The sequence below is a fragment of the Mus caroli genome, chromosome 12 (genome assembly GCF_900094665.2).
Source record: "Mus caroli chromosome 12, CAROLI_EIJ_v1.1, whole genome shotgun sequence".
In the NCBI taxonomy this organism is placed as follows: domain Eukaryota; kingdom Metazoa; phylum Chordata; class Mammalia; order Rodentia; family Muridae; genus Mus; species Mus caroli.
This window is the reverse complement of record NC_034581.1, coordinates 1,882,960-1,903,676: the sequence shown is the minus strand read 5'-3', so window position 1 is coordinate 1,903,676 and position 20,717 is coordinate 1,882,960. Positions and strand designations below refer to the sequence as shown.

The following is a 20,717-nucleotide window of genomic DNA, read 5'->3' as shown; positions in this document are numbered from 1 at the left end:
GGGAGGCAGAGGCAGGCAGATTTCTGAGTTTGAGGCTAGCCTGGTCTACAAAGTGAGTTCCAGGACAGCCAGGGCTACACAGAGAAACCCTGTCTCAACAACCAAAAAAAAAAAAAAGCCTTGAACTCTTGAACTAGCAAGATGGCTCAGCAGGTAAAGACGTCTCCAAGCCTGAGGACCTGAGTTCAGTCCCTAAGACCCACAAAGTTACCTTTGAACTACAATGTGCACTGTTTCCTCAGTGGTGTGGACCCCACTGCGTGGCTGCATCTCTGGTATGGGCTGCTCTGTTAGTGCCGAGAGGCATATCTGTCTTCCAGTTACAAGATGATGTCAAAGACTTCATGGAGAGACCATAGCTCCAACTTGATGACACTCACACCTAGTCCTGTTAGCAATGTATGATAAGACAGAGCACAGGACCACTGATGAACTCCATCTGTACAGCTGTAGGAGTGATTTTTAATGATGTTACTGCAGGTATGCGCAGGAGCAGAAGCTCCGACCCACAGCAACATCCCAAGCTCTGAGTGCTTAGAGGTGGAAGCAGCTTGAGATGTTTCTCTCAGCTCTTATTACTTGTAATAATCTCACCACAGATCCAGGTGAGGTGTGGGGCTAAATTTCATCTACGGTGAGAGGCTCAAAAAACAAAACAAAACAAAACACCAGCAGAATGTGGCCAGTACCAAAGTTTTCTCTGCACCTTGGCCACAGGCTATCATTGACAGAACCAAAATTGTACAGACTGAGTGAAATATCACTCAGACCCACAGACTCACTTCTGTGAGTGGTGGGTGAGTGAAATCTCAGAGTTCTCTTTTGGTTTTGTTAGTAACAGACACTCATACAAGACAGTGAGAGAAAGGTCACAGGAATCCCACAAGAAATCCTGGCATCCCAGGAAACTATAAATGACAGGCTATATCCTAGGTCTCAGAGATCCACCTCCCCAAAGCCATGGCTCTTGTGGATGGCACCCTCTGTTCCTCTCTATAATGTAATGCCCTCCCCTCTATGAGGTAGCACTCTCTGTGGTTTTATGTCAGTCATTACTGACATAGGAGGCATAGCATATGAAGCAGCCAGAAGTTGAGAGGAGCCAGCACAGGGGAATGTATATGGGGTTTCCGCCTCTAAAGCAGTCTAAATTCAGAAAACTGGTCCGTTCTTTTAAGATAGCCATGGGACTGGGAGAACAGGTGACAGAATATTTTGCTTGCTATGCTGCAACTATCCCAGTTCTCTAGATTTTTCCAAGGCTTCTGTTTTTCTTAACACTAATGTTCAGCATTCTCCCATGGCCATCCCCTCAATATGGAGCTCTAATGTACCCACTGTTCTGGTTCTTCGGCATGGTAGACCAACTGTCCGCTGTATCTAATCAGTCATCTTGCCCTCAAAAATAATTTAAAATGCCACCTTGTTTTGATTCAAATCTAATGCTCCTAGGGTTGAGATGTGATTCAGTGGTAGAATGCTTGCCTAGCTTATGCAAGGCCTGATTGATGTTCAATGCCCAGTACCACAAGACAACAAATCTAATGTTACTGCACACACAAAAAATAAAATAAAATAACCATAGCCTCTCCACATAAATCTTTAATAGCCTCAACATTGGAAATGTTTCTTTAAAACAGGAAATTTCTCATGCTTTGCATCCCAAACACCTAGCACAGTATCTGGCACTGAAAATTCTTGATAAATATTTCATAGCTAGGTCACCATATGAACTAATAAATGAACAAAGAAAATCAAAGTTGTTCATGAGCCCGTTCCCTGGGTAGATGTAAACACTGTAGTGAGTGGATATGGGACTACAGTTGCTCAGGTGACATTAAAAAGCAAGAGTGCAGATGAAATATGTAAAATATATGAAAAGAGATAGAAGCTCTTTTAAGAGGAAAATTTTCCCTTTGGTCCAGAGCCATCTAGAAAAGAGAAGGAAAGGTCCATGTCTAAAACATGTAAGGTGAAGAAGGACGGTGCTGTCCGTCTGGCTGTTTACAGGGCAAGGTCTGACCAAACAACAGTTTACAATGCTTTTCCGATACTAGTTTTCTGGTGTATGGCAAACATGCCGCAAGCCCTACCTTCACATACACTTTTGTTTGTTTGTTTGTTTTAAGACAGGGTTTCATGTACCCCAAACGAGTCTCAAAGAGGCAAATGATGCACTGCCACTAGCTACAGACTCAACCCCCAATTTTTCTAATCTTATATCATCACAGCTTCAGTTACTTAGTAAAAAAAGTAATGGAATTAACACACATGTGTATTCATACACATTAAATCATTTAAAAATGGACTCAGAGAAGTACCTTTTCTTCTTTCTCCTTTAAGATGAGAAAAGTACATACTCTACAGATGAAGTAGACACACTTACCTCCACAAGCTGAGATTTGTCATAATCTTTACGATGGCGGTAGATGCTCTGACTAAGGAGGGAATATAATCTCTCAAGCTGATCGACTGTCAGGTTGTTGCTTTTATCTACCAACAAATCAAGCAATTTCTGGGGGAGGGAGGAAAGAAATCCAGAGAAAGATGATAAGATGTAGTTGATCTATTGATCAAACCCAAACTATTATGTTCAAATCCTTAGACAACAGGTACCATAAGACACAAAGTGACTGCTATGGTTAAACGATTCTAGACTTCAATTTACTAATTTCAAACCCTCAGAATACACTTAACTCCTAGTTAGGAGAAGTCCCTAGGTTAAAGTAACAATTACCAAAAGTAATTTAATTACACTGCTTTTAGAAATATCAATATATTATTCTGATCACTGAAAACGGACTGTCAAGGGGTAAAGCATACCTGCAGTCTCCCGTGATCAACGACCAAAGGTGGCGCAGGCTCGGGTGGCTCTTCTGGAACCAGTTCCAGGTTTGTTGGTTTTGCCTGCTCTAAAAATAATTTACGATATTTTTTAACTTTAGAAGCACCTACAATTGAGAAGGGAAAAAATGTCCTAAGGTCAGTAAAAGTAAAAGAAAATCATTATTAAGCAAATATAAATTCTTTTTTCCATGACAAATATTTTTTGGAGTAAGAATGTGGTTTTCTAAAAATGATAATATTTATTTGGGGGTGCCTTCCTTTTTTAGTAAGAATAATCCAAAATTAGAGAAAACTAAACTGTACGTATGAAAGCAAAGTAATACTGAAATATCATGTGATACATATATTCATGAAAAAGAAACAAAAAGACCTCCTTGGCTCTAAGCACTTGGTCATAAAGGGTAAGAGATGGCTCAGTCAGTACAATATTTCTCTGCACGCAGAAGGAACTGATCTGAGACCCCAATACCTCAGCTACAAAGAGAGTCATGGCTACAAGTGCTGTACTCCAGGGCTGGGGGAGGTGGGTCTAGGATCAGTGCAACTTGCTGGCTGTTCACTTCTAGGTTCAGTGAGAGGCTCTGTCTTTAGGGAATAAAGTAGAGAGTGACAGATCAAGACACCTGTTGTCTTCCTTTGGCCTCTAAGCATGAACTGGGTATGAGTCCCTGCACATACACACACACACACACACACACACACGGAGGAGACTTAAATAATACTTTTCTACTTCTCAATTCTATTACAGAGCTTAGAAAACTGGCAGGATAATTTTTTTTTTCAAAATGGCCTAAATTACAAACTAAAACTGTATTCCACACAATTTTACAGACATGTCACAATTTCAAGACAGCCTAGTAGATATAGGAATAGAACCTATTCAGGTAGGAAACATACTTAACAGAGCAGATCTCCCAACTAACCCTATCCCACAGTGCAGTAAAGAATAATGGTGGGAAAAGATGAGCTAGATGACCTATACTTCCCTTTTCTGCTCTTTTTATTTTTATTTATTTATTTATTTATTTATTTATTTATTTATTTATTTGGTTTTTCGAGACGGGGTTTCTCTGTATAGCCCTGGCTGTCCTGGAACTCACTCTGTAGACCTGACTGGCCTCGTACTCTCAGAAATCCGCCTGCCTCTGCCTCTGCCTCCCAAGTGCTGGGATTAAAGGCATGCACCACCGCCGCCCGGCTCTTTTCTGCTCTTCTTAAGAAGAACATGAGAAGTCATGAGAAGGTGGGGCCTACAGAAAGAACGCTCTGCTTTCCTAAGTCGACAGTGCGTCCTACATCCTTTCCACTGTTCCCACAAAGCAATGAGACTTAGCTTAATTCTAGACATTCAGTCTCACAATGACCTCGCCCCCACCCCCCCGGCCAAAACACTGCAACACATTAGCAACCAGGAGAGGCAGCTACTTACTACAAATCCCAGCAACAATTCATCCTGAAGTTTAATTTACAAAATTAAAAACAGGCACAGGGAATTAACTCAAAGTTGCACAATTAAATGAACAAGAGAATGGCTTAATCTCGGTTTATATGACTCTTTCTAATATACCAGACTACTCTGCTATTCAAATCTTCTCCTGCTCCACCCATTCTAACAATTCTGCTGCCACACTCCACCTTCTTTCCATGTGTGAAATGACCTGGCTCATAACTGAAAAGTCTTTAGAGTAAGAGTGACAGACAGACATAAGAAGAGTAAATGCCCAGAAAGCAGTACATTCAGGAAACCTCTGAAACTCAGCAAAACCAAGTGTATCCACATTTAAGGAATTGGACTGTAAGATGTTAAGGACCACTCACTCCCCTCTGAGAATCTGTTGTTTCTCCTAGAAAGCAGACAAAATAGGTAATGAATTAGCTGTGGCATTTAACCCTTCAGAAACTGTGCTAAGACTTTAGCCCTACCTTCTCTATCCAGCTCTGTCTCTTTCACCTCTGCATCGGGTCCAGGCTCGGGCTTCTCACTACTGCTACATTCCAGCACTTCTAGCTTCTCAGGAGCAGCTCCACGATTTTCATTCCATGTTTCTGGTTTGTCTTTTAGCTGTTCCTCCAGAGCAATCTTTTGTTCAGAACTAGACTTTTCTCCAACATCAGGCAGGGGAACTACTTCAAGAGCTCTGCCATTCTGACACTCCAGAACAGGAATCCCTTCAAAGCTGTCAGTGGAAGCCTCACCATTTAGACAGGTGCCTTTAAGGAAGGGCTCTTTCTTAGATGTCTGCTCGGGATTGAGGGAACTGCTACTGTGGACGAGCAGAGATTCATTTGAACTCTCCTCTTCTGTTGATGCAAAGTTCTCTTTGGTGCCCGCTCCACTATTCAGCCTCTGACCCTGGTCCATATCCATGATGTCACATGAAGACTCATCGTTGGTCATAGATAAGTCTCCAGTCTCTTCTCCATTTTCCTCATGGCAATCAGTGCTTACCTCAAACTCTCCATTCTCCAGCAACTTCCTGTCCTCTGTATGGTCATAGTCTGTAAACTTGGTGTCTTCCTCATCTTTCTTTAAATTATTGACTTTCCTTTTCTTAATAATTCCTTTACCCCACTGTGATCGCCGCCTTGATTTTCTCCGAACTCGAACTGTTTGATAAGAAAGGGGAAGAGCATGTAAAACTTAAGAGTCTAATGTCTATTTTACATCATAGTAGACCCCCTCCCAAACAATAAACCTATACTGGCTAAATACAAACAAAAGCTCTTGGCTGATGATATCCATGCTGACTAGTTGTCACAGCCTGTAAGGGAAATGAAGTTAAAGATCAACTTGGATAAATGCTACCTTTGAATTTCATTTTACTTAGTATGAATTTGCTTGGCATTAACCTTTCTTACTACTACTGATTCTACTTTAGAGCCATTTCTAATTTTCAACATTCAGGGATTAACCATTTAATACATTCAGGGAATTATTATATTACCAAGCTGCCCAGAAAGCCTGGGGCCAGAGCATTGGATTTCTACCAGGAAGGTTGGTGTGTTGCCAGTAATAACACACAAAGATAGCACCTCAACTATGAAGAAAACAAAACAAAACCCTATAAGCTAATGCTGTGGGACCCAGCAGTTACAGGTATCCTATAAGCTAATGCTGTGGGACCCAGCAGTTACAGGTATCCATTAAGCTAATGCTGTGGGACCCAGCAGTTATAGGTATCCCCACAAACAGACAAACACTCTGTTGCCTCTCCTTACAGAAAACGGTATCATCTACAGGATGAACAATCATGAACAGAAGACTATATTAGGCTATGTGAACAAAGTCTTAACCATTTCCTCAAATACAAATGGTTTACCTAATAGAGTCAACTTATTACAAAGGTATCTCCAAATATGTAGACTAATCAAGCCTTCTACTATTAAGGCAACACCATCAACAAAATATCAAAAATAAACCTTTGGTCAGTTATTTGAAAAAGGAGACCTATAAGAGCTGTATACAATAATTATCCTGAGTAGACAGCTGGGCTTCCAGGTGCTAAGTCGAGCCAGGGATTTGTGATCTCCTTTGTGTATATGAGAGGTAGCTGATGAAGCAATCAGACTCCACTAGGAAATGTAGCTCTTTAATATAAGCCGATATTCTATCAACAGTGTATAGTGGAGTCACACTACCACTTTAAGCCTTTAAACCCTTTCTGAGAGCAGATGGGGATAAATTTAGTAATTATTACTCCTTACTTTGCAACTATCATCTCCAAAATTCAATTTATTTAATCATTTGGCTCAAAGTTTACTTTTTCTTAAAAATTCAATGTTTTAAAATTTTCTTTTCATGCTTTCTCTGTTTCTATTTTATAATTTATAGGTTAAATGGCACAAGGAGGAAAATGTTTACATTAGTCTAATATTAAAAGCTGATATATAAGCTTAGGTGACAAGCATCTACAACAATCTCACTGTCTAAAACTAATATTGTCTACACAAGAAGGTAAAAGAGATGGGACATCTTGCTATAAAGATTTAAGGCTTTCACTGTGAACAACTAATTTTCAACACTAATCACTCTCATTTTTAGCCAGGGGAGGAAAAAAATAAGAATTCTCACTCTACTTGTTAAGTCATGGAATTCCAGAGCAAGAAAAACCTGAATTCTACCCAATCTAGGCCTAGTTCAAATCTTTATATGTAGCACACTATACAAAGGCCAGAAGCTCACTGAAGCAAGTATACTTCTTACTTAGTGTTCCATACTAAGAACTAATAAGAGAGAGTGGGTAGGCCCCACTCCAAAACCTAGCTGGGCAACACACACTAGAATCCATGGTGAAGAATGGGTCAGGGGCTTGGACTCACAGTTGAGTAGGAAGGGAGGGAAAGACAAAGGAGTTGGGTGAGAGGAGGTTAATATTTCCAAAGTATGTATGAAATTTTCAAGTAATAAAAATATCATTGAGAAAAGAGAACATATTCTTATTTTTGGGGAACAAGAAGATGTTCTTCCTTCTGTCACTACTTCTAATAGCAGCATTTTAGAAAAGTAAGAGAAACCATATAAGCACCATGAACACAGAACTTTTAGTTTGGGTGGCTACATCTTCACAGTATGGAGCACATGGTAGTTGTACATGTATATGTGGACCGAATCCTTAACATGCCACTTCCTTGTTTACCTAGGACGCTCTATTCAAACACCCATTTTGTCTGCTAAGCCATCCTGACTGCCCCAGCCTAAAACCTGTTAAGGTGAATATTCAATGAATTCAATTAGTAGACATTAGTATCAAATCAGAGACTGTAAAGGACTTCAAAGCTTAAATGAGAGTACAATGTTGTATAAAGAGACACAATCTGAATGCATACAACTTTTAGAGTCAGTCTTTATTGTGAGACTTTTTCCAAAGCCAAGACCTTAGAAAAGCAACTGTCCCTTTGGGACATTTAGTTAAGATTTGAGTGTGTTAAACTAACACAAGACAAATGCTGTATCACGTGTGCCATCTACTGGTAAGAGGAAACAAAATCCCACTGCAGACTTTAAAACTATTTTAATATTTAAAGAACTTAAACATCTTTTAAGAATGTATTTGCATCTCGTCCCCACCCCCGCCCCCGCCCCTGCTCATGTGTGTGCTCATGCATGTGCAACGTGTGCACTGTGTTCAGGTAACAACTTTCAGTAGCCATTCTCTCCTTCCTTCCTTCAGGTTCTAAGAAGCAAATTCAAGTGCTCAGGATTACCCAGAAAGCACTTTTGTTTACTGAGATCTTTCCTGAACAAACCAAAACTTTTTAAGGAGAATATTTGATGTATCTCATTAGTAAACATTACTATCAAATTCAGAGACTGTAAAGGACTTCAAAGTTTAAATAGTGCACAATGTTACATAATGGTTCACAGCCTGATTGCGCTTGGACAGATGGTCTTTACTGGCTTCATAGCAACTAAATGCATCCTTTTGAAAACTTGCTCCATATAAATGCTACTTTTCCAAGAGGTCAGTGTGGGTGTGTGCAGCTCCCACACCTCATCAGAGAAGTTTCTCTGCAGCTCACGGCTAACACAGAAACTTATAGCTGAACCAAGTGCAAAAACGACGTATCCCTGGAGCTCAGCCACAAATGGGATATCAGTATCACACCCTCTGTTTCTCTGCTCTTCTCCACTCCCCCCCCAGCTCAGGGACCCTTGCAGAAGAGAAGGTGGAAGGGCTGTAAAAGCCTCCATGGCCACTACACTCATGAACTCAAGATGGCTGTGTTGTCTGCACAAGGTCAAGCCATGCGGCACTATAGCACAGAGGCAGGAGGGGCTCAAAAACCCCCACTGATAATTGATGTCCTTTGGAAGAGAAAAAAAAAAGAGAGACAGTTGGGTTTTTTTATTTTTATTTTTAAGTCCCTGGTAGGATTCCCCCATGCAGTGGAGAGTCCCATGCCCAGTACAGATGGACTTGGTAAGTTGTTTTATTTATTTATCTTTTAAAGAGCATGAAGTTGGGAAGGGTTGGGAATAAGGAATGGATCTGGGTGGAATTAAGAGGAGGAATGGGGTAAATATAGTCAAATTACATTGCATGAATTAATAGAAATATTACATTGTTTAAAAACGTGATGATTTGCTCCTTGCAGCTCACTAACATTTGGTAAAAAAGCATGCTATGGCCAGCTATATCATCACATTTAGACCAAGAAAACAGCATTTATCTTCAAGGCAGGCAGTTTTTAGTGAAACACGAAGACTCCATCAGGAAGATGTCTATTAACATTTGTCTTTCAGAAAAATAATAGATCAGTATGAGTAAGTTTTTATGAAGAGCTAGAAACTAGATTTTCCTTCTAAATACACCACACAAGGTTAAGACAAATCAGGCTACATGGATTTCTCAAACTCAGCATTAATTTTCCCTTAAAGGACCAAACTTTCTACTGCCAAACCACCCATCTCCACGTGGTGCTCATTTATGCATCTGTTGCCTCCATATCTCTATCCAAAACCCAGTGTTCAATACCAAACATGTTTCAAGGGTTGTATTTATCAAAAAAAAAAAAAAATTAAGTACAGAAAATATCAAGGAATGTTAAAGACTGAATGCTCATTCTAAATCTGACTTCCTAAGCTCCTCTCTGGAAAGGCAACAAAGACTAAAGAGCTATAGACAACGGGCAGCTTTGTTCGTGGGCCACAGCAAGTCTTAGCTGTAGTTGCTGCTGGGCAACACACTCACAAATACTCACATGCACATTTATTTGCAGAGTTGTGCCAGGCATCCATTGGGTTTCTCTGTTTGTGTCGAAACGCCTCTTCCACTCTAGTCTCTGTCTTGCGGGCACCAGCACCATGAGGAGTTATTTGTTCTGCTGTTACTGATAGGCCTGCAAGCAACAGAAAAGAACTACTTAGTTACATGTTCCCAGCTGCATAAGCTAATGCTGTTAGAAAAATCTGAAATATAACACTGAGTTTTAAAATCATTAATTATACCTGGACAGTTTGTAATTCTGGTGAAATTAGTACCTTTTGTTTTAAGATGAGAAAGAAAAATTGATATGAAATGATAAAAATAAAATACCTAGCAGGCCATGCTTATCTTTCAATGCTCAAAGGGGCCCGGCCCTATTTTCACTCATTTTAATCCAAGGAGCTATTTCACAATATGACCATGGGATGATAGGTCTAAAAGTCATGAACCTATCTTACTTTTGTGTGTGTGTGTGTGTGTGTGTGTGTGTATTATAGTATGTGTATAAGGGTCACTAAACGACACTCCCATGAACAGGTTCAATCTAGCTCGCTGCCTGTCACAGTACAATGTCACATTTCATTTCTCGGCTCCTTATTCCTAAGAGTCTGTCCAACGCAGTTCTCCTCACTAGAACCTTTTCTTCCATGTGAAGAGCTTCGTATCCCTTAGCTTCTTATTCTAATCTACAGGGAGTATCTCTTGTGTATGTGGTTTTTAAATGATGTTATATAATAATTCTCACATCTCTTTAATCCAAAGATCTCTAGCCTACTAGCCATATTTCTACTGCCTACCTGATCTCCAACAAGGTATCCTAAAAATAGGTCAAACTGAAGATAACTAGTTCATCTTTATACACACAAACAAACACAAACAGTTTTTCTTCTATATTCCCTATTTTTACTGGCAGAATTGGTATCTACTCATTCATTCAGCCAGAAATAAATATTCTTTCCTTTCAAAGGGCCCTCTACAAGGCTAGAGATGCAGCTCATATTGGCAAAATGCTTGCCTAGTGTGTTTATAGTCCCAGCTTTTAGGCTGAGAAAAAAAGGTAAGAAGGTTATTCTTGGCTTTACAGTGAATTTGAAGGTAGCCTAGGCTATATGAGACCAAGTCGAGGGGGGGGGAGGAGAGAGGGAGGGAGGGAGGGAGGGAGGGAGGGAGACGGACAGACCCACAAAGTGTTCTCTACACAGTTATCACTCATATGCTATTCTTGTTTAGCTCCATCCTTCATCAATTAAAATGTGTATTACTTCACCACCTTTTCCCCTAGTAGTCTGAGATACAATTTATGTAACATAAAAGTCATCTATTTTAAGCATAAAATTAAATATTTTTATCAAATATACATTTCTTGTAGCCACACACAGAAATTAATTTGAGGTGCCTATCTAGGCAGCCACCTGTCTGTTTCTCTCAACACACTTGCCATTTTACATGACGGTCTTTCATGACTGCCTTAATTCACACAGCAGTGCTTTTGAAGTCCTGTGTCATTGCACAGAAGATCGTGGACATGGTGTGCCTTGTTACTCACTAACCAGTAAGCAGATACTTGTGCTGTCACTATTATGTCTAACACCCCTATGGAACATTCACGTGCATGGTTCATGTGGGAACACTTCTCTTGGATAGGTTCCAAGGAAGAGAACTACTGGATAAAGCAGCAAATGCTGCCTCTGTGAAAACCCAAACATTATTTTCCAAACTGGCTCTCACAGCTTTTAACTCAATCTCTCATTTTCCTACAACACTGAGAACATGTTATTTCTTGCTGCTAAAGTGATCTAACCAATTCATTCCACTGCTTAAAATCCCTCAGTGGCTCTATTGCCACTGGCATTCTCCCCCTCCTACCAAAGTTCCTCAAGGACACAGCTGTACAGCTAATAAACCATATGTTCAATTTTGTGTTTCTAATTAAAAATTATACATAAGTGTTAACAGACTGGAAAAATATTTGTTAAAAAAAGGTTTAAGTATTGATATTAGATGTGAAATGATGAAAACTAAGGTCTCTTCAGCAATAAATGCAGACATAATACGTAAATCATTTAAGAACAGAAATCACTGATAAATAAAAGTATATCTGCAAAAAAATTTTCTCTAAGGGGGCTGGAGAGATGGCTCAGTGGTTAAGAGCACCAACTGCTCTTCCAAAGGTCCTGAGTTCAAATCCCAGCAACCACATGGTGGCTCACAGCCATCTGTAATGAGATCTAATGCCCTCTTCTGGTGCGTCTGAAGTCAGCTACAGTGTACTTACATATAATAAACAAATAAATAACAATCTAAATAATTTTTTTTTCTCTTTAAGGAACTCATTTCTCTAAAATGCACCACTGCACTCAAATTGTCACAGGTGAAGTTTTGAGATGTCCTTGGGAACTTACATGACCTATGTTGGTATCAGAAATTAGTAATTACAAGGTTATTAATGGAGACAGAGTGCCTCCTGGTGTGCTTGCTGTGTCACAGGATGGAAGATGGCTATGAAGCACAGAAGACTTTGGGAGCGTAGCCTGTCAGCTTCTCTAACTTACCCCTCTTGATTCTTGCTTCCTTTATTTCTTCACAGAGCTTATTAAACTCTGGATCCAGCTCAGCTGCAATGATGGCATGTGCAGTGTCCTTCAGGGTACAAGCTCTGTGCCTAATAATTTTATCTGTTAAAAATGTTGGCATAAATGTATTTTAGATACAAATGGAATAAAATTAATGTAAGGTGCCTTAAAATAAAAGTAAAAAGATACAGACATTTAAATTATAAAAACATTTTTAGGTAAGAAAAGATTAACTTAAGAGGTGGGTAAAAATGCAAGGTACTCTATCAATAACTTTTAAGACCCCCAAATAAGGTTTATTTTAAATTTCTAAAAATGATTTTCAATAAAAATTTTAAAGAATCTGGATAGTCACTATGTGCCCCAGAGTTGCTACAGACAAATGCCAGGAGCTCAGGGGCCGGTTGACTGCAGTCCCTGGAAGATAGAAGAGAGTGAACTCCACAGAGGGGTTCTCTGACCCCACACACTTCCCACAGCAGGTGCACTCATGTACATACACACACACAAAAGCACACAGTATACTAATAAAACTAAAGGGAAAAGCTGTTTTTAAAAAAGAGTAACTGAGCTGGGCATGGTGGCGCACGCCTTTAATCCCAGAAATCGAGAGGCAGAGGCAGGCAGATTTCTGAGTTCGAGGCCAGCCTGGTCTACAAAGTGAGTTCCAGAACAGCCAGAGCTATACAGAGAAACCCTGTCTTGGGAAAAAAAAAAAAAAAAAGAGTAACTGGTCAAAATTGTGCTAAAGAACACAAAATATTCTGAGTAAGAAAGATCTCTTTTAAAATGTGACAAAACCTGGAAAATATAGAAAATCTAAAGCATGCAAGATGGATGTAAATTGTAGGCAAGGCCAAACTTCCCAGCATGATCTCTGATAGTATAAAGCGTGCCTGCTTCACAGGTCACAGCAAAGACTGCAGTGTGAGTAGTGCAGTGCCAGTGGGGCCCTCTGGAGCTATAAGATCAACTCCAGATGAGAAAAGGCAAGCAGGACAAGATAACTAGGACGGTCTGAAGCCTGCAAACCACACTGTAAGGAGGTAAACGCAGGGGCATCAGTTTAATGTCATTCTCTGCTGGGCAGCAAGTTCCAACCCAGGCTAGACAACTTCAGACCCTATCTCAAAAACCAAACCCCAAACAAACGACAAAGAATGCAAAATTTAAAAAAATATATTTACTTCTCTCTCAGAAAAAGCATAAATAAAAGAGCTTTTATTTATAAGATTTATGATTAGGAAGCCATAGAAAGTTTCTTGTGGAAATCTCATGAAACCAAAGGCTGCACATGTGCGACCACTGTCCATTTCTCTCTGATATGCGCTCTCTAAATGTTCATCTGACAAACACTGTCGACAATACTAGGAAAACTGAAGTAATGACTATACGGTAATACGGGAAGAAACCAGACATGCTTCCAATAAATTCAGACGACACAGGAAGGAGCGTAGCACTGAATAAATCCCAGCTGGAGAGAACACTCGGGAGCTAAGAGTGCTCGCTGCTATTCTAGAGGAGCAGAGTTCAGTTTAAAATTCAGATATAAACATCTTTACAATGCTGAGTGTGCCAATCCATAAATACAATATATACCTTCATTTACTTAGCTCAAGAATTTTATCAGGCATTTTTATACCTTTCAATGTATTTATTATATATCTTTTTGTCAGATTTCCTATTTGATGATAGAATTTGATTAGCTAGGACTTTTTTTAGACTTATTTATTGACATGTATGAGTGTTTATGGCTGCATGTATGCTTGTACCCCACTTTTGTGTCTGGTGCCCAAGGAGATAACAAGAGGGCATCAGAGATGGGGAGAATATGATCATAGATATATATGTGTGCAACATACAATGGACAGGTGTCTGTGTCAAAAATTAAATATTGTAAAAATAAATAAAAGTGATAAGGCTCCAAACAGTTGGGATTGTGTTATATATAAATATATGTTGAAGTATGAACCCCTAGTACTTAAAAATGTGACTGTATGTGGAAATAAGCCATGCTAAAGAGCTAACTAAGGTAAAAAGAGGGTGGGCTCTAATTCAAAGTGCCTGGTGCCCTTTTAAGAGGAAATCTGGATGCATTAGAAGTGCACAAAGACAGAGAAAGAGCTCTAGTGAGAAAGCCATGTGGTGAAGTGTGAAGAGTGCTCTTAGGAAAGACCAAATTTTCTGACTCACTTGAACTAACTCAACCCAACACTGTGAGGAAAACTTTTGTTGTTTAGGCCTCCTGGTCTGTCATATTTTGTATGCTGATCCTAGCTGAGAAATACAATGACATATAGACTAATATATGGCATACTGGAGTTGTATTATCAATCTATCATAATACCAACACAATTACACATCTCTGTCTCAAGGAATAGGAACTGTCACAGACATTCTTATATACCAAGTACCCTGCTCAGTAAGTCGGACATGACAGTCCTAGTTAAGCACTAACAGAAATAAATAGAAGTGAGTTTGGTTAAGTCTGAAATTCATGAGGTACACTCTGACAGGTAAAATTGGAAATGTACTGAGGAGACTACAGACAGTTCCAAAAAAGTGAGTGACTCTGAGGACTATGATCCCATGTAATTGGTACAAAATGCTAGGATTCTGCAAAGACTTTAAGGATAATTTTTCAGCAAAATTGGTCAAATGATGATATGTCTAAGAATTATTTGTCCTAGAAGGGAAGGATGTTACAAAACCAATAGTGCAGAGTAGTCTAACTTCGTTCACTGTGTACCTATCCCAAAGACAATAATTAGTCAAATGCCTAGTCCTGGTCACATTGTGAAGCTATAAATTAAATCTCTCATCACTTCACATCTACTTTCTACCACATGTGCGAGATAATCTGGTAAACATGTAGTCATTCATGTTTACTTCCAAAGACTTTTATCTTCTATGTAGAAGTAGTTCCCCCATGCCTCCAATGACTGTGTGTTCTGCCAAGAAGAGCACTGTAAACATTTAAATAATCATGGGAGGGATTTTTACAGATTTATTTATTTATTTCATGTATGTGAGTACACTGTAGCTGTCTTCAGACACACCAGAAAAAGGCACCAGATCTCATTACAGATGGTTGTGAGCCACCATGTGGTTGCTGGGAATTGAACTCAGGACCTTTGGGATGAGCATTAGTCAATGCTCTAAGCCGCTGAGTCATCTCCCCAGCCCAATCATGGGAGATTCTAATACTAATACAACATTTATGCAATTTCTATATGCTACATGACAGACCCTGGGTTTGTTACTGATACATGAATAACAAGGGGCTCTGCTTCTAAGGGGAAAAAATGCTCTCCTGGGTGGGTGTGACCCAGTTGAAATGGCATTCCTGAACTATGACAAGGCTTTGTATCAATCTTTAAAGAGCAGGGGGGGAAAGTCTTAGGGATATCAGGCAAGCTTCACCTGTAAACGTGAGCCACGGCCTCTAGTAAAAGCATCCCAATCTACAGTACAAGGCTATACTAAATCAGAAAGCATTGCTTCTTCACTTAAATTTATATAAATATATACCATCCATGGTGTCATCATAATTTATCTAATAGAGGGAAATTGGGTTTATTTCCTCAAGTAGGCCTCTCTAACAAACATTTAGGCTCATTTTCATAATCCCTATATTATTTCCAAATAGTGTGGTCCAGGAACTGTAATAAACACAAAGTGGGGGTCACTCTAGAGCAAATATGTATCAACAGCCAACCTTTAGTGAAATACTTCCCAAACTCAAAGAGTCATGCTAGAGGCTTAGTATGTTTCATTTGAACCACATGGAAACACTGTAACATTCAATATAATACACTTACTTACTCTTTATAACAACCCCAAATAAAAAGTTCTTTTGTTATCCCTACTCTATAGGCGGAGTAACTAAGATTTAGAAAACTTGACTCATTACAGTTTAAGCCAGAGAACAGCAGCATAGACAAAAGGGTAGGTCAGAATATAGAGCTTACAGTCACCCCACACCACACCAAGAGCTTAGGGCACAAGGTCAACACCAAGCTTAGCCATTCCCATCTGATCCCATTTGAGGAACAAAGGAAGGGAGAGAAATGAGCTTGCAATTCAGCCTGTTTCTTACTACCTATCCTGAGGCAGATGACATACACTCTAGAAGCAGAACAAACTCCCATGGATACAAATTCACTTCACTAGTTAACAGAAGCCCTCATGCTTTTTGTATATCTTTCACCATTTTAAAAGATGAACATTCTTTGATCCAGAAATTTCACTTTAAGAAATTTATCCTAACAAAAATATGAAGATATACATACAACTAATTATAATTTTTATTTGGTGGGTATAATTTTTATAAGGGATCCCTTATAGTTTTTATAAGGGATGAAATTTAGGGCCTTACACATCTCAGAAAAGCTCTCAAGCATTGTGCTTTACCTCCATGTCTTTATCATTATTGCTGCTGTTGTTAATATTATTACTATTATTATTATTTTGAGAGTCTTATTAAGTTGCTGGAATTATATATTTGTGCCATGTTATAAAAATATTTATTCATATTTATGATCTAGGAAAAAGAACTCAAAGTCCTAACATGTTTGGGAATAAGCCATTGCCATATCACATCTACATATAATTTTTAAATGTGGGACAAATCTACTCATTAATAAGAGTTTCAAAAAATGTTAGAGTATACACACACACACACATACACATATATAAATTACATCATTTTATAGCAAAGAGATGTATGAAAATGTCCAACTTTAGCCATTACATTTATTCAGACCAACATTCATGCACATAAAATAGAAATATACCACTTATAAAGCAAATAACAAAAATATAACAAGGAAATATCCTAACACAATAGTAAAAAACTTAGTATCCACTAAGCCCTCCTATGAAAATATTTTATTCTGTTTCTAAACATGAAATAGGATATTATTGATTACTATGGTCTAAATTCAGATGGAAAATAATTTCATATCGAATGGAGAACTCCATGCCATACTACTCCATGTCTTAAGTTGAGAAACACTATTTCCAAATACAGACAGAATGTCTTTAAAGAAGAGAAACCTACACAAATCGTTTAAAAGTAATTCCTTGTGTATTACCTAGTAAAGAAACAAAATCTCAATGAGTGAGGAAAATAAAAAAACCACTCCAGATAACTGAGAGTTAGCCAGCATGGTCAGTTAATCTTAGTGTACTCACATTCAAAACAGCATCACAAAGCCACTGTGTGACCATGATGAGCCAAACAAAAACAACACAACTCTGTAATTACATCGAAGCACAACAAAATATGAACACGATCCTAACCACAAAAATGATCAGAAATAATACTACTGCTCTCACTAATACCACTGTCTGGTAGGAGACATTATTTTATGCACGTTGAGTTCAGAAGACAACTTATAGGAATTGATGCACTCCTTCCAACATGTGGGATCAAACTCAGGTCTCCAGGCTTGGTGGAAGACTTACCTGCTGGGCTATCTCAACCAGCTCATTCCTAAGTTCCTAGAATACCTAATTACTAAATGGTCCCACTACCTAGCAACATCCAATTTACTTCTAAGCCCCACTTCCTCACAGTTTCCCTAAGATTATGTAACACAATACTAAATCCTCTATGATTCCCATGAAACAGTCTGGTATAAAACCATGCCTATTTACAATAATTCCATCTTCTTTAACTAGATTATGTTCTTAGTGATTTTCCTTGGGGAACAAGGACAAGAGTTACAACTACAGACTCACAGTCATATTCAACACACAGCCCACTAAATAGATGATTCCCAGGATACGTATGTATGTGATCTTAACACTTTTGAGGATGACATCGTGGTATTATGTCAAAGGATAGACACCTCTGGAAAATACAGGATGTAATTAGGAGTAAAATAAAATTATACAAGAATACCTCCAATCTACAGAACAGATAACATTGTAGAGGAAATTCTGGTACATAGTATTGGGCATGGTGTCACACACCTCTGATTCCAGCACTCAAAAGGCAGAGGCAGGTGGATCTCTCTGTGACTCTTAGACCAGCCTAGTTTACATTATCAAGCTACAGGCAAGCCAGGACTATACAGTGAGATCCTGTCTTTAAGAGGGTGGGGGTGGGGGAGTAATAAATAAGTTTATCCAATCCTCAGTTCCACAAATTAAGAATCCTGGGTTTAGAGGCACTACTGATGACAACTGATATTAGCTAAACAAACAAATTTTAAGTTAAGTTCATTTCCTAAATATTCCATCAATCTGAAAAAAATTAGAACTCAGTATAAAAACTAAAAGAAAAATGGTAACTAAATCCTGGACAAAAACCACAGTGCCTAGAAATGCAGGACCTTCCGAGTTAAGCCTGGTATTTCTAGATAGGTTATTACTTTCTCAGAGTTCCTAAACACATTCATTTATCAACCTGAGAGAGGCTTTAATGTCGCCACAGTGTCCTTACCTCCAGGGTCCTTGTCTGGGTTGTATTCTAAAGCATTGCTACAGATGAGGTCAATATCTTGCAGGAAATCTTTAGCCGTTAGATAATTATGTTTATCAATTTTAGTTATTACTGTCGATAAATCCATTGGTTCTTTGATTACTTCAAGGTAATCTGAAACCTACAACAAACAGGACACTTTAATGAAAATTATATCTGTGTTTGCATATGCTTTGTGTCATAAAACCAACAATTAAAATCAGAACACTTTAAAATTTAAATATAGGTAGTCAATTATAGAAGAATAAAATTATGCTGCTTATTCCACTAAAGTTACTGTCTATACTTTCCATGAAAAGCTTCATGGTGCTCATCTTGACATCTGAAACCCTTTAGGTTTGTCTGAGCAGAGAACGTGTGGGTAACATACAGAAGAAGCAACAGTAACTGTTCTACCTCAAGGAAAAGAAAAACAAAGAGAAAGCAGAGGTTTTCATACTAGCAGTTTCTGCTCTGTGGCTCTTCTTGTTTGCTTGGGTTGTTTGTTTGTTTGTTTTGTTGCTTTATAAAAAGGCAAACAATTTCATGGAAAGTATTTTCTACTCCTTTGGAGTCATTACACACATTTTGAGTCAATTAAATGTAAGTAACTGTTTTTTTCTAACTAACTAACTAAGGGTTTGCAGGAATTGCCTCTGCACAAGTTTTTATATAGCGAGATATTAAGTCAGGAATATATTTTATGTTTTCTGTCACATAACCAGGAAGAATTAGCAACCTAGGTCTACTGTTTTCTCAAGTAGAAACTTCAAGTCAAATAGTGATTATGAAAGCACTTTCAGAAATTCCTAAAACTAGCTCAGGACCAACTTCCGGGCAGGTTCTGAAAAGTGAGAGTGTGTTTTCTTACAGCTTCTGAAACCACTGATGCCATGGTTTTAATTTATGCACAAACATATGCATACTCATGCATGTAATTTACATTTTTAAAATTTTCAGTTCATCAGTAAGATGTGACTGTTTGTCAGCTCTAAGGGGATCTTATGCTGGCAGCAATGGAACTATTAGTTGGACCCTGAGACCTTGTCCTTGCTATAGAAATGGAAACAGAAATATTAACGAACAGAAAAAGCACCTTCAAGTTTTAGACTATTAAAAGGATTTTAGTGCATGGTTAATTTTAAATCCAGCATGTTTTTAAAAATGTTTTGCTTTCTGTAGTTGACCTTAAATTTAATAGATTTTAGCCACTTCTAATTCATTATTTGAATATATACATTTAGGGGTACATTCAACTTTTTGTTTGGTTGGTTTTGGTTTCTTGAGACTAGGTTTCTCTGTGTGCCCTGGAACTCTGTAAACCAGGCTAGCCTAGAACTCAGAAATCTGCATGCCTCTGCCTCCCAAGTGCTGGGATTAAAGGCATGGGCCACCACCACCAAGGCCTATACTTTTATGTTTTAAGCTACTTAGAAATTATCTTGTTTTTGTGTTTGTTTATATAGTGGATTGAATTGATGGATTTCCGTATATTAAACCATCCCTGCATCCCTGGAATGGAACCTACTTGATCATGACAGATGATTGTATTGATGTGTTCTTGATTCAGTTAGCGAGAACTTTATTGAGTGTTTTTGTATCGATATTCATAAGGGAAATTTGTCTGAAGTTCTCTTTCTTTGTTGGGTCTTTATGTGGTTTAGGTATCAGAGTAATTGTGGCTTCATAGAATGAACTGGGTAGAGTTCCTTCTGTTTCTATTTTGTGGAATAGTTTCAGAAGAGCTGGAATTGGGTCTTCTTTGAAGGTCTGATAGAACTCTGCACTAAACCCATCTGGTCCTGGGCTTTTTTTTGGTTGGGAGACTATCAATGACTGCTTCTATTTCTTTAGGGGACTGTTTAGATCGTTAATCTAATCCTGATTTAATTTTGGTACCTGGTATCTGTCTAGAAAATTGACTATGATATAAAAAATAAAAAACTCCGGCCGGGCGTGGTGGCGCACACCTTTAATCCCAGCACTTGGGAGGCAGAGGCAGGGGGATTTCTGAGTTCGAAGCTAGCCTGGTCTACAGAGTGAGTTCCAGGACAGCCAGGGCTATACAGAGAAACCCTGTCTCAAAAAACAACAACAACAAAAACAAAAAAACAAAAAAAA

General features: G+C 38.6%; 1 protein-coding gene across 3 annotated transcripts in view; it reads right to left on the bottom strand.

The window, feature by feature from the left end:
• The window catches only part of Atad2b (ATPase family AAA domain containing 2B), a 132,374-nt gene that overhangs the window by 11,074 nt on the left and 100,583 nt on the right, over positions 1 to 20,717 (bottom strand). For 2 of the 3 annotated variants that reach the window (XM_021178882.2, XM_029484502.1), the window contains exons 22-27: positions 18,579 to 18,738; positions 12,107 to 12,229; positions 9,550 to 9,687; positions 4,771 to 5,454; positions 2,824 to 2,951; positions 2,387 to 2,515 (exon numbers count right to left, since the gene is read on the bottom strand). In XM_021178882.2, the coding sequence (XP_021034541.1) occupies positions 2,387 to 2,515; positions 2,824 to 2,951; positions 4,771 to 5,454; positions 9,550 to 9,687; positions 12,107 to 12,229; positions 18,579 to 18,738 (1,362 nt within the window). The remainder of the gene's footprint in view (positions 1 to 2,386; positions 2,516 to 2,823; positions 2,952 to 4,770; positions 5,455 to 9,549; positions 9,688 to 12,106; positions 12,230 to 18,578; positions 18,739 to 20,717) is intronic. The other variant, XM_029484503.1, reaches the window with a different exon arrangement.